We start from the raw sequence: 10,899 nt of genomic DNA on the forward strand, positions 1-10,899 counted from the left end.
AATCGTAAGATATTTCCATGATGCATGAGCATGTTTTGTTTGTGATTTATAGCAAGTTGAAAACTTTTCAACATTACCCTATAAATGGGAGGAGGATTGTTGGAACATTTATAGTGTAATGGGTTTACAAGCTCATATGATCCTATACTAGAAGAGGAGGAGGTCTAGTATGTTAAGATTAGAGTACGCAAAATCATGTGGAAAATCAAGCATAACAGAAGGTCATTCGCGACACCCGTCGTGTGTCGCGGGTCGCGACCAGTGCATTGTCGCGACTCACGGTCTGTATCGCGAGTCGCGACATGTCTTGGAACGTGAATCATTGCGTGGACGGTTGGAACGTGAATCGTTGCGTGGACGGTTTATAACCGTTGTATTGTGCACGTTATTCTTTTAATGACGATTAAAGACTCTTAATCAGAGGATTAAAGGGAGGTTAAGGCACAATAACAACTCTAATCTATGGAGGTTATATTTATATATGACCTTTGTCATTCTTATGGGGGGTGGAAAAAGGAAATCAATTTTTCATATTCCTAATAACTTGCTTTGCTTTTGAAAAACCTTGCTATTTTCTCTCTAGTGTTTTTCACAAACTCTAAACACAAAGTTCTTGTTGATTCACATAGAAGATCATCTTGTGAATTGTTTTCTCCATTGTATCTCATTAGTTATTTCGCGTTAACCCGGTGATTCTAGAGGGGAGAAATTAAACTAATAGAAAAGCGTAGTTTTCGTGCCTTGGAGTGGTATATCTGGTTCCCTTGTTGGTCAATTCTAACAAAATGTGGTTCAAGAGATCGGAATAATAATGAACCGGCTCATCGTGCAAGTACATATGAAATTGTTAGATATTTACAAGTTATAATGAAGTTATATAGGTAAGAAGTGAGAATTGAAGTTACTAACCATTTTCTTTAACCTTGTATACCTAAAGGCTAGGAAACCTTGTTTATAACTTATGTTAGTTGATTTCTAAATTGCTCTCATGAATTTATATTTATTTATACGATATAGTTTTTTTGAAAAAAATAGCTCATTTTGACGCGGAAAATTAGGTTTCTTTTTAATGTAATATACTCCATCTAAATCATGAACTATCATATAAATCATATTCTTATTTTGCACTCACGTAAATAAGCATTTAAGTGTTCAACTCAGTTATTTTAAAAAAAATCTTGATTTTCACTACAATGAAGTGTCGAGATGTCATCATGACATCATTTATATCTGAACGTTGGAAATCAAAGTAGAATAAAGATACCTATAACTGAAAAATCAGACTCTTTTATTACGCGTATCAACCGTTTTAAGAATATGTAATTCGCATTCCCCTCCTTCCAAAAATATTGTCAACATTTTTTTTTTTGAGGGGAATATTGTCAACATTTTAATATTCTTTTATTCTGTGACTTTTGTCCATATCAATCTAATTGGAACAAATTGACCAAAACTTCATAGAAAATACTATTTATAGAAACATATCACATAATATTCGTCACGTTGGTTTATCTAAATTATGTAAAGGACCCCCACTCGCCACTCGCAAGTGTATAATCGCATATCTCCCATCCCCAGGGAATCAATCCCTTCAAGAACTTTAACAAATGATATCAATCATATAAATCTCAGATAATAAGCTAATTATAACATGATCAACATCCAGTGCATGATGATATAACATATAGTTTCTTCATACAAAGAAAAATCCCAGCAAGAGCTAACTAATATTAAGCAGTAACAAGATACAGAATGGAGCTTGATATGTCATTAAATCCCAGAGTTAATTCTCTTGAGCCATCAAAAACAGCAGTCATAGCAGAACAAGCAACTGATCTTCAACAAGCTGGTATACCAGTCATCAGTTTGACCACTGGACAGCCTGACTTTGATACCCCATCAATCATAGCTAAGGTTATGCTTCTTTTTTTTTCTTTTATGTGTGTATGTTCATCCTAAGTTTGCTTATGCTAGAATTTAGACTATAATTGGTGTACAATTTGTAGAGTACATAAGCTAGTAAGCAAGTTTGACTACTCTTAGCGGGTGTTTGGTATGATTAATGGAAACCGAATGGAAAAGATTTGGATAAGGAGAGGAAATGGAAATAGTAACTGTTACCTTTACTAGTTGTTTGGTATTCTAGTGGAATGAAAACAATTGAAAGGTTGACAAAATAATAATGGCACAGAATAGCTTGAGATCTTCTCATTCATGAACGTAGTATATAATACAAGAGAATCCCCCTAATTGAGGAGTATCAAAATAACCTCCCTAAAGTATAGGAGATAATAAGGGAATAGGGAATATAATATGGAATATCTCTAACTTCCCTAAGATAACTCTAACACCCCCCCTCAAGTTGGAGCATGCAGAGATGTAATGCCCAACTTGGACATGAGAAGATCAAACTGTGTTTTGCCGAGGGCCTTAGTGAAGACATCGGCTAGCTGTGCAGTAGTCGGAACATAGGACGGAGCTATCAAACCGTCCTGAATCGCATCACGAACAAAGTGGCAATCAACCTCAATGTGTTTTGTACGCTCGTGAAAGACTGGGTTGCGAGCAATATGAAGAGCAGATTGGCTGTCGCAATAGAGAGGAATGGCCTTGGGATGATGAATACCAAGACTAAGTAAGAGACCCTTGAGCCACTTAAGCTCACAAGTGATAGCTGTCATCGAGCGATACTCAGCTTCGGCAGAGGACAAAGAAACGGTGGGTTGTTTCTTTGTTTTCCAAGAAATCGGGGACTGACCCAAGAAAACAAGCCATCCAGACAAAGAACGTCGAGTGATAGGACAGGCGGCCCAGTCAGAGTCACACCAGCCCTAAAGAGTCAGATCACTAGCAGAACTAAGCAATAAACCATGCCCTGGAGTACCTTTCAGGTACCGAACCACGCGCAATGCAGCTTCCCAATGGGCGAGATGAGGAGCCTGAAGAAACTGTGAGAGAATATGAACAGAATATGCCAGGTCCGGACGAGTCACTGCAAGATAAATGAGACGACCAACAAGTCGCCTATATCGCTCGGGATCGTCAAATAATTCGCCAGTATCATGACTGAGACGATGATTCTACTCCATGGGAAAGCCACAGGGCTTGGCCCCCAATAAACCAACCTCGGAAATAATGTCAAGAGTATACTTCCGCTGACATAAAAATAAGCCAGACGCACTACGAGCCACCTCAATACCCAGGAAATACTTGAGAGAGCCCAGATCTTTCATTTTGAAACAGTCAGAGAGATAAGCTTTAAATAACGAAATAGCTGTAGAATCGTTCCCGGAAATAATGAGATCATCAACATAGACCAGAACATTTAGCTGAGTAGACCCGCGGGTGTAGGTGAACAAGGAATAATCAGAATATGACTGCAGGAAACCATAGCCTTTCAAGGCAGTGACAAGTTTGGCAAACCAACACCGAGGAGCCTGTTTCAGACCATACAAAGACTTACGAAGGCGGCATACCAGATTAGGGTCAGAACGAGCAAAGCCAGGAGGAAGCTTCATATAAACCTCTTCTTCTAGATCCCCATGTAAAAAAGCATTGTGCACATCCATCTGATGGAGTTCCCAGTGTTTGGACGCCGCAATAGCTAGAAAAGTGCGAACTGTGGTCATTTTAGCGACCGGAGCAAAAGTCTCGTTATAGTCAAGGCCTGCCTGCTGATGATTACCGAATACAACCAATCGAGACTTGAGACGTTCAATAGTGCCATCAGAGTTGTATTTTATGCGATATACCCACTGACTCCCTAAAGCTCGTTTGCCAGGAGGAAGCGGTTGCAGAGACCATGTACCATTAGCCTCCAAAGCTTGAATTTCAGAGTGCATAGAAGCTCTCCATCCTTCATCTTGCATAGCATCTTTAAATGACCGGGGTTCCTGTGTAGAAATAAGAGCTGCAAGAAACTTTCGATAATTTGCAGAAAAGTTATCACAATTTACATAGTGAGCCAAAGGGTAGGGAGTACCTGAAGAAGAAGAAGGACCGGTAACAGGAGAGTCGGAATCCACACTTGGGGCAAGAATACTGTTCGTAACATAATCACGGAGGCGAGTGGAAGGAATTTTGGTGCGGTGACCACGACCCATGTCGGAAGAAGAGGAGACCGAACTGGGGGCCGTGGAAGTAGGAATTGGGTCGGCCGTGGTGCTGGATTTTTGAGGAGCTGGGCTGAAATTTTGAGGAGCTGGATTAGAAGTGTGAGGAGCTGGGCGAGAATTTGGAGCAACTGGGCTAGAAGAGGGAAGATTTGGGTTTGGGCCGAGAGAAGAGGACGGCTCCGTGGAGGAAGCAGGCCCAAGAGATGTGGGCTGCGTTGTAGGGGAAGGCGGACCAGGAGAAGGGGAAGGGTCCGTGTGTGTAGATGGGCCGAAGGAAGGAGCTGGGCGAGAATTTGGAGCAACTGGGCTAGAAGAGGTAGGCGAAGAAATAGAAGGAGAAGGAGAGTTTGGTGGAGCTGGGCCAGAGGGCGTGGAATTGGGGCCAAGTGGCGTGGACCCCAAAGGGGAAGAAGTAGGCTGAGAGAGCACTGGGGAGGGATAATCATCAAAATCCAAGTGAATATCTTGAGAGGAATGGGTGAGAAGATCGGGAGAAAGATCAATTTTTTTGGGGTGGAGGAAGGGAAAAATGTGCTCAACAAACTTGACATCTCGGGATACAAAAAACTCCTTACGCTCAAGGTCATATAATTTCCATCCCTTTTTACCAAATGGATACCCAATGAAAATACATTGACGACTACGACTAGCAAACTTATCCCCTTTAGTTTTGTGATTATGAGCATAAGCAAGACACCCAATGACACGAATAGCATCATATGAAGGAATACGGCCAAATAAGCATTCAAAGGGAGACTTGCCATGGAGAAGTAAAGAGGGTGTATGATTAATTAAATGAGCAGCAGCCAAGACACAATCCCCCCAAAAGAAAATAGGTAAGTGAGCTTGGAATCGTAAGGCTCTAGCAACATTAAGAATATGTTGATGTTTGCGTTCTACCCGCCCATTTTGTTCAGGAGTGTCGACACAGGAAGTTTGAAATAAAATTCCAGTAGAAGCAAAATAATCAAGCAAGCATTTGAATTCAGTGCCATTATCACTTTGAACAATTTTGATAGTTTGAGAGAATTGACGTTGAACCATGGCAATAAAGGACATAAACATGGAAAAAACTTCAAGTTTATCAACCAAAAGATAGGTCCAAACAGCTCTAGAAAAATCATCCACAATAGTAAGAAAGTAACGAGCACCACTAGAGGAAACATGACGATAAGGACCCCATAAATCACAATGAATTTTTTCAAACACACGAGATGCTTTATTAGTACTAGAAGGAAACTTAGTACGAGAATGTTTGGAACGAAAACAAATCACACAATTAGGATCCAAATGTCCTTTATGATTGCAAAGAGGAGGAATAAGTTTAACTATTTTTTCTGAGGGATGACCAAGACGCTGATGCCAAAGGTCCAGAGGGTCAGGTTGAGAAGAAACCGCAACATGATGAACAGCATTAGTGCCCTGAAAGTAGTAGAGACCAGCAGTCCTAGTCCCCGTTCCAATCTGCTCCTTCATGGGGCCCTGAATGACACACAAAGAGTTAGTAAATTGAACAACACACTGCAAATCGTCACAAAGCTGAGAAACAGAAAGTAAATTGCAGCTCAAATTAGGAACATAAAGAACATTTTTGAGAGTGATGGTGGGAGATAAGCAAACCGAACCCACTCGAGTAGACAAAACGGTGGCTCCATTAGGAAGACCAACCGGACAATCATAATCATGAGAGTCAAGCAACCAAGTATCAATACCCGTAACATGATGAGTAGCCCCTGTATCAATAATCCACATAAATTTATCAAACTCACCATTTAAACGGTTAGAAGGAACCTGGGCATTACCAAACAAGCCCGCAAGGGCGGTCCATTGATCGGCCGTGAACAGCGACGAAGAGGATGGGCTGCTGCCAGAGGCAGCCGAGGAGGACACGGGGGTGCTGACAGCAGCATGTGCGCGGGCAGGAGGAGCAGTGGTGGGCCGAGAAGCAGGACCCTTAGTTTTATCGGGGTAACCGTGAAGTTCATAGCAGTGGGTAGAGTCGTGTCCTTTTTTGTGGCAATGGGAACATGTGAGATGAGCCCAGCAGGAGGCCGAGTCATGGCCGTTTTTGTGGCATTTGCCACACACAACCCGTCCACCCGAGGAGGAGGACCCGCGAGCAGGAGGCCGAGAAGCCTTAACCGAAAAACCCACAACATCCGTGGGGGCAGGAGGTTCCACAACAGACTGTTGCGAGACCCGGACCCGTTCATCTTGAACGGCAAGGTGATAAGCACGGTCAATGGTGGGTAAAGGATCCGAAGACAGAATAGTGGATCGAAGGTGAGAAAAATAATCAGAATTAAGGCCCATTAAAAACTCATGCAATTTTGTCGTTTCATGGCGTTGGGAATACAATTCAGAAACATTACATGTAGAACAACATGAACAACGAATAGGGGGTTCAAGAAGAGAGAGTTCTTCCCATAAAGCATTCAACTTGCCATAATAAGTAGAAACAGGCATATTTTTAGTTTGTTCACAACGAGAAATGGAAGATTTTATTTGTTGAATTCTAGGGCCATTAACAATGGAGAAACGATGTTTTAAATGATCCCACAAACGACGAGCCTCACGATACTTAGTTAAAGTACTTTTTACCTCAGGGGTGATAGTATTTGTGATCCAAGAAACAAGCATGGCGTTGATGGTAAGCCAATCCGACTCAGTGCAAGGAGGAACGGGAGAAGAAATCGTACCATCAACAAAAACAAATTTGCGGCGAGCCACTAAGGCTAATTGAACGTCTGCTGCCCAGTCAGCGTAGTTTTCATGCGTGAGCCTCGTGGGAGTGATGAAGTCGCCAGGCCGGTCCTGTGGACCGAGAAAAAATGGAGAGGAGGCATCGATTTTAAGCGGTGGTGGTGGTGGGTTAATAATATCGTCGCCGGCCATGGCGAAAAAAATTTGTGTGGTTTTGTTAACCTGCTCTTGATACCATGACAAAATAATAATGGCACAGAATAGCTTGAGATCTTCTCATTCATGAACGTAGTATATAATACAAGAGAATCCCCCTAATTGAGGAGTATCAAAATAACCTCCCTAAAGTATAGGAGATAATAAGGGAATAGGGAATATAATATGGAATATCTCTAACTTCCCTAAGATAACTCTAACAAAGGTTTATGATTGAGGAAGGAAACGTGATTTGTTTCCACTAGTTTGATAAGGGTAACAAATGGGGGAGATTGTGCATCCCTCCGGAAACAGTATTTGTTACTTAACACTCATACCAAACAATTAGAAATGAAAACACTTATTTGAATCCGTTTCCTACATCAAATTTTTCTATACCAAACAACCTCTTAGTTATAATTTTGGTTTATATGTTACATTACACAGGCTGGTATTAGAGCAATTGAGGGAAGTTGCACAAAATATACACCAATTGCTGGTACTGCAGAACTCAGGACAGCTATCTGTCACAAACTGAAAGGTTATAGACTTATACTACTGCTTTGCTGTACTCTCACTTGCAAAATTACTCTTGAGTTATATTCATGACATAAATATACCTTAAGTTTGGTTTAGATTCATGTTCTATTCAATTTCTTATTATAGAGGAGAATGGAATCTCTTATACACCCGACGAGATTCTGGTAAGTAATGGAGCCAAGCAATCCATCTTTCAAGCAGTGCTTGCTGTTTGTTCTCCAGGAGATGAGGTAAACACACTACCTCATGTTACAATTAGGCCGTGATAGATTATTTAGCTAATCGTTCTCCACATAACAAGAAATGTATGTACATTCTTTCCCTTTGTTCTGGAACCATGGTCGAGCTAAAAAGGTAAAAATGTCAATATACCTCTTTTTTTTTGTGGTTGAGTTCATAACTGTTATGAATGATTTTTGTTTGAATTATGGAGTTTGTCGAAACCAAAGGGGAAAATAGGGGGTTTAAGGGGTCAGTTACTCATCAGTTTAAGCATTGTGGAGAACAGTCAGGTCGATAGCCTTGCTTTTTGGATAGATATTAGTTAACTCCTTGTTTTATTTGAGTAACATGTTATTTTTGTGGTTTATACATACAGGTGATAATTCCAGCTCCATATTGGGTGAGTTACCTTGATATAGCAAGGCTAGCTGATGCAACTCCTGTTATTCTTGAAACAAATATATCACAAAAATTTCTACTAGACCCAAAACAGCTTGTGTTAATGCTCAATGAGAAGTCGAGGTTGTTGATTCTGTGCTCACCTTCCAACCCAACAGGATCTGTTTATCCTAGGGAGCTCCTCTTACAGATAGCTGAAATTGTAGCAAGCCACCCTCGGCTTCTGGTAACTAATCCTCCCTACTACCCGAAAAACTAACAATCACTTATTAAGAGACACAGTTTAGTGCTCGCAATAAGAAGTCATAGATCCACCTTAATAAGACTTGTACATACAGATATGTCTTCTGATGGAGTCACATGGTGTTAATTCAGGTACTTTCTGATGAAATATATGAGCATATCATCTATGCACCAGCAGAACATACTAGTTTTGCAGTATTGCCAAACATGTGGGAAAGGACCTTGACAATTAATGGGTTTTCCAAGGTAATACATACAGTGTGTGCTTATCAGATTTTACTGATCAAGAGTAACTCCTCAATGAACTCCAATATTCATTTCTTGAAGCACCCCAAACGAAAAAGTTGTGGTTGACTTTGTCCCTATTCTCGTCACCTGATTTTGCTTGAACAGGTGGATTGTTGCTAACTAGAACTTAACTGATTTTTACTGATTAGAACCAATATTTACTTACTGATCAAACTGATGTTTACTGCTCCAAACAGAAATTCATTAAACAAAATTAAATGTTAGTTGCTTATTCTCGAGTGATTTATTGCTTATTAGAACTGATTCCCTTCTCAAAACTGATTTTTTTACTGATCAGAACTCTCATTTTTCCTAGACCTTCGCCATGACGGGTTGGAGACTCGGATATCTTGCTGGTCCTAGGCACTTTGTCGCTGCGTGTGCAAAGATTCAGAGTCAGGCATGTATTAATACGAAGTCCCTATAACAAAAAATACAACTCTAACTTTGCTGATATCGAAACTGTAACTGAAGTAAACTCAGATATTTCTAACAGATATGTGGCTGCTGTTATGTTACAGTCTACATCATGTGCTAGCAGCATATCACAGGCTGCAGGAGTTGCTGCTTTAGGACTAGGTAAAGGTGGTGGAAAGGAAGTATCAGACATGGTCAATGCTTACAAGGAGAGACGTGATTTTTTGATTAAAAGTTTTAAGCAATTACAAGGCGTCAAGAACTCAGTTCCTCAGGTACTTGCAAGTTTCATGTATATTTCAGTATTGCTCCTACCAAGCAGACTCCTATGAGTCCTATCAGACCTTGTGACCTAATAACAGTATAAGACCACCAACGTTTTATGCTTTTTTTTTACACTTTAATATTTTCATCTACCTTCTATATTATCTATCTTACAACTGTTCTTTTATTAACAAATAGTGATCGGACTGAGTCAGATTATCTGTTGCGTACTCGTACATTTCTTCTTGATTAAAAGTTATCAACAACTTCACTGATCCAATTGCTGCTGCTTCTACAGGGAGCTTTTTACCTCTTCCTTGATTTTAGCTCTTACTATGGGTTAGAAGCCGAAGGGTTTGGAATGATAGATGGTTCAGAATCTTTATGTTGTTATTTACTCAGCAAAGCTCAGGTAATTGAGCTTCACTTTTTTTTTTTGATAATTTGGCTTACGGTTTTATTCCTGCTCAAGAGAGCTCATTGAAAGATTTATACAGTTACAGGGGAGAGGAAATAAGGCGCTGCCTTCACATTACAATACAACAAACTATATAGATTGATTAGAGCCAGGCTAAGAACTCATCTTCCCTTCTTAAACCTTGTTTTGCCATTGCATCAGCCACCTCATTTGCCCCACGACCTTTGTGATTTATCTGCAAGCATAACCAGTGTTTTCGGGCATTTCGAATGTAGTTGAGAACAAAATTTAGGTTCCAAGGTCCTCCCGAATCTTCATTACACCAACGGACCGCATTAGAGGAGTCAGATATTATTGTAAGTTGCTGGCTTTTGATTAAGGTTTGATCACAAACAAAGTAAGCTAGGTAATTGAGCTTCACTTGCTTTTGATTAAGGTTTGATCACAAACAAAGTAAGCTAGATAGTAACTGTATGAAGAATAACCCAAGAAAAAAGCAATAACATCTCTCTCTGCCCTTTTAAAATCAGATCTCATCCATAAAATCAGTTTTAATCAGGTGATTTCTCTACCAGGTGGCATTAGTCCCAGGTGATGCATTCGGAGATGACAAGTGCTTAAGGATTTCATACACAGCATCTCTCTCCACCCTGCAAAAAGCCATGCAGCAGATTCAGAAGGCTCTCCTACATCTCAAACCAGCAGTCTGTGTTTAATACTCTGCAAGTATTACACTGTAACTTCTACTAACTGTATGATGTGAGCAACTCTGTTTATTGTACTTTTAATAATGTATGTAAGGTAAATTGTGATTTGTAAACCTTATTCTCTAATACCTTTCACTAATGGTGCTTGGTACTTTCTTTCCATCTTGGTTATACGTAACGCTTTTCTTAATTAATACTCCATCTTTCTGGAATTACTGTAACATTGTTCTGCGCTCCAATCTGTTATTGACTACAAAAACTCTCAACTTCTAATGATTGACTTGACATTGTTTTACAAATATGCCTTCAAAATAATTGTCTTATTTTTGTCTCCCCCTCATCACTTGTTAATTTCAATTGTATTTTCACTAATGACTATTAGAAAACC

The 10,899-nt window shown here is 40.1% G+C and overlaps 2 protein-coding genes across 4 annotated transcripts; one reads left to right on the forward strand and one right to left on the reverse strand.

The window, feature by feature from the left end:
• The first annotated feature begins 1,538 nt into the window (after positions 1–1,538).
• Positions 1,539–10,673, forward strand: LOC104890616 (bifunctional aspartate aminotransferase and glutamate/aspartate-prephenate aminotransferase). Of its 3 annotated transcripts, none has more exons than XM_048643341.1 (9): positions 1,539–1,914; positions 7,461–7,554; positions 7,680–7,783; positions 8,152–8,400; positions 8,550–8,663; positions 9,022–9,105; positions 9,227–9,397; positions 9,685–9,798; positions 10,364–10,673. In XM_048643341.1, the coding sequence occupies exons 1-9, from the start codon at positions 1,753–1,755 to the stop codon at positions 10,397–10,399; spliced, it is 1,128 nt and encodes a 375-aa protein (XP_048499298.1). In that variant the 5' UTR covers positions 1,539–1,752; the 3' UTR covers positions 10,400–10,673. The 3 variants fall into 3 exon arrangements, with proteins under 3 accessions (XP_048499298.1, XP_048499296.1, XP_048499297.1); XM_048643339.2 differs by having other exon boundaries at positions 1,540–1,914; positions 10,380–10,673; XM_048643340.2 differs by lacking the exon at positions 9,022–9,105 and having other exon boundaries at positions 1,540–1,914; positions 10,380–10,673.
• On the reverse strand, positions 5,182–7,215 carry LOC104904516 (uncharacterized). The gene is made up of 2 exons (XM_010692783.4): positions 5,885–7,215; positions 5,182–5,597 (listed from the first exon to the last, which is right to left on the reverse strand). The coding sequence occupies exons 1-2, from the start codon at positions 7,008–7,010 to the stop codon at positions 5,563–5,565; spliced, it is 1,161 nt and encodes a 386-aa protein (XP_010691085.2). The 5' UTR covers positions 7,011–7,215; the 3' UTR covers positions 5,182–5,562.
• Positions 10,674–10,899: the final 226 nt, after the last annotated feature.

The sequence above is a fragment of the Beta vulgaris genome, chromosome 4 (assembly GCF_026745355.1).
Source record: "Beta vulgaris subsp. vulgaris cultivar EL10 chromosome 4, EL10.2, whole genome shotgun sequence".
NCBI lineage: Eukaryota > Viridiplantae > Streptophyta > Magnoliopsida > Caryophyllales > Amaranthaceae > Beta > Beta vulgaris.

Coding starts and splice junctions, on each gene's coding strand:
- LOC104890616 (XM_048643339.2), top strand. CDS start 1,753: ATGGAGCTTGATATGTCATTAAATCCCAGAGTTAATTCTCTTGAGCCA. Junction 1,915..7,460: donor CCCCATCAATCATAGCTAAG/GTTATGCTTCTT, acceptor TACATTACACAG/GCTGGTATTAGAGCAATTGA. Junction 8,664..9,021: donor CAATTAATGGGTTTTCCAAG/GTAATACATACA, acceptor CATTTTTCCTAG/ACCTTCGCCATGACGGGTTG.
- LOC104904516 (XM_010692783.4), bottom strand. CDS start 7,010: ATGGCCGGCGACGATATTATTAACCCACCACCACCACCGCTTAAAATC. Junction 5,598..5,884: donor TCCTTCTAACCGTTTAAATG/GTGAGTTTGATA, acceptor TGTGTCATTCAG/GGCCCCATGAAGGAGCAGAT.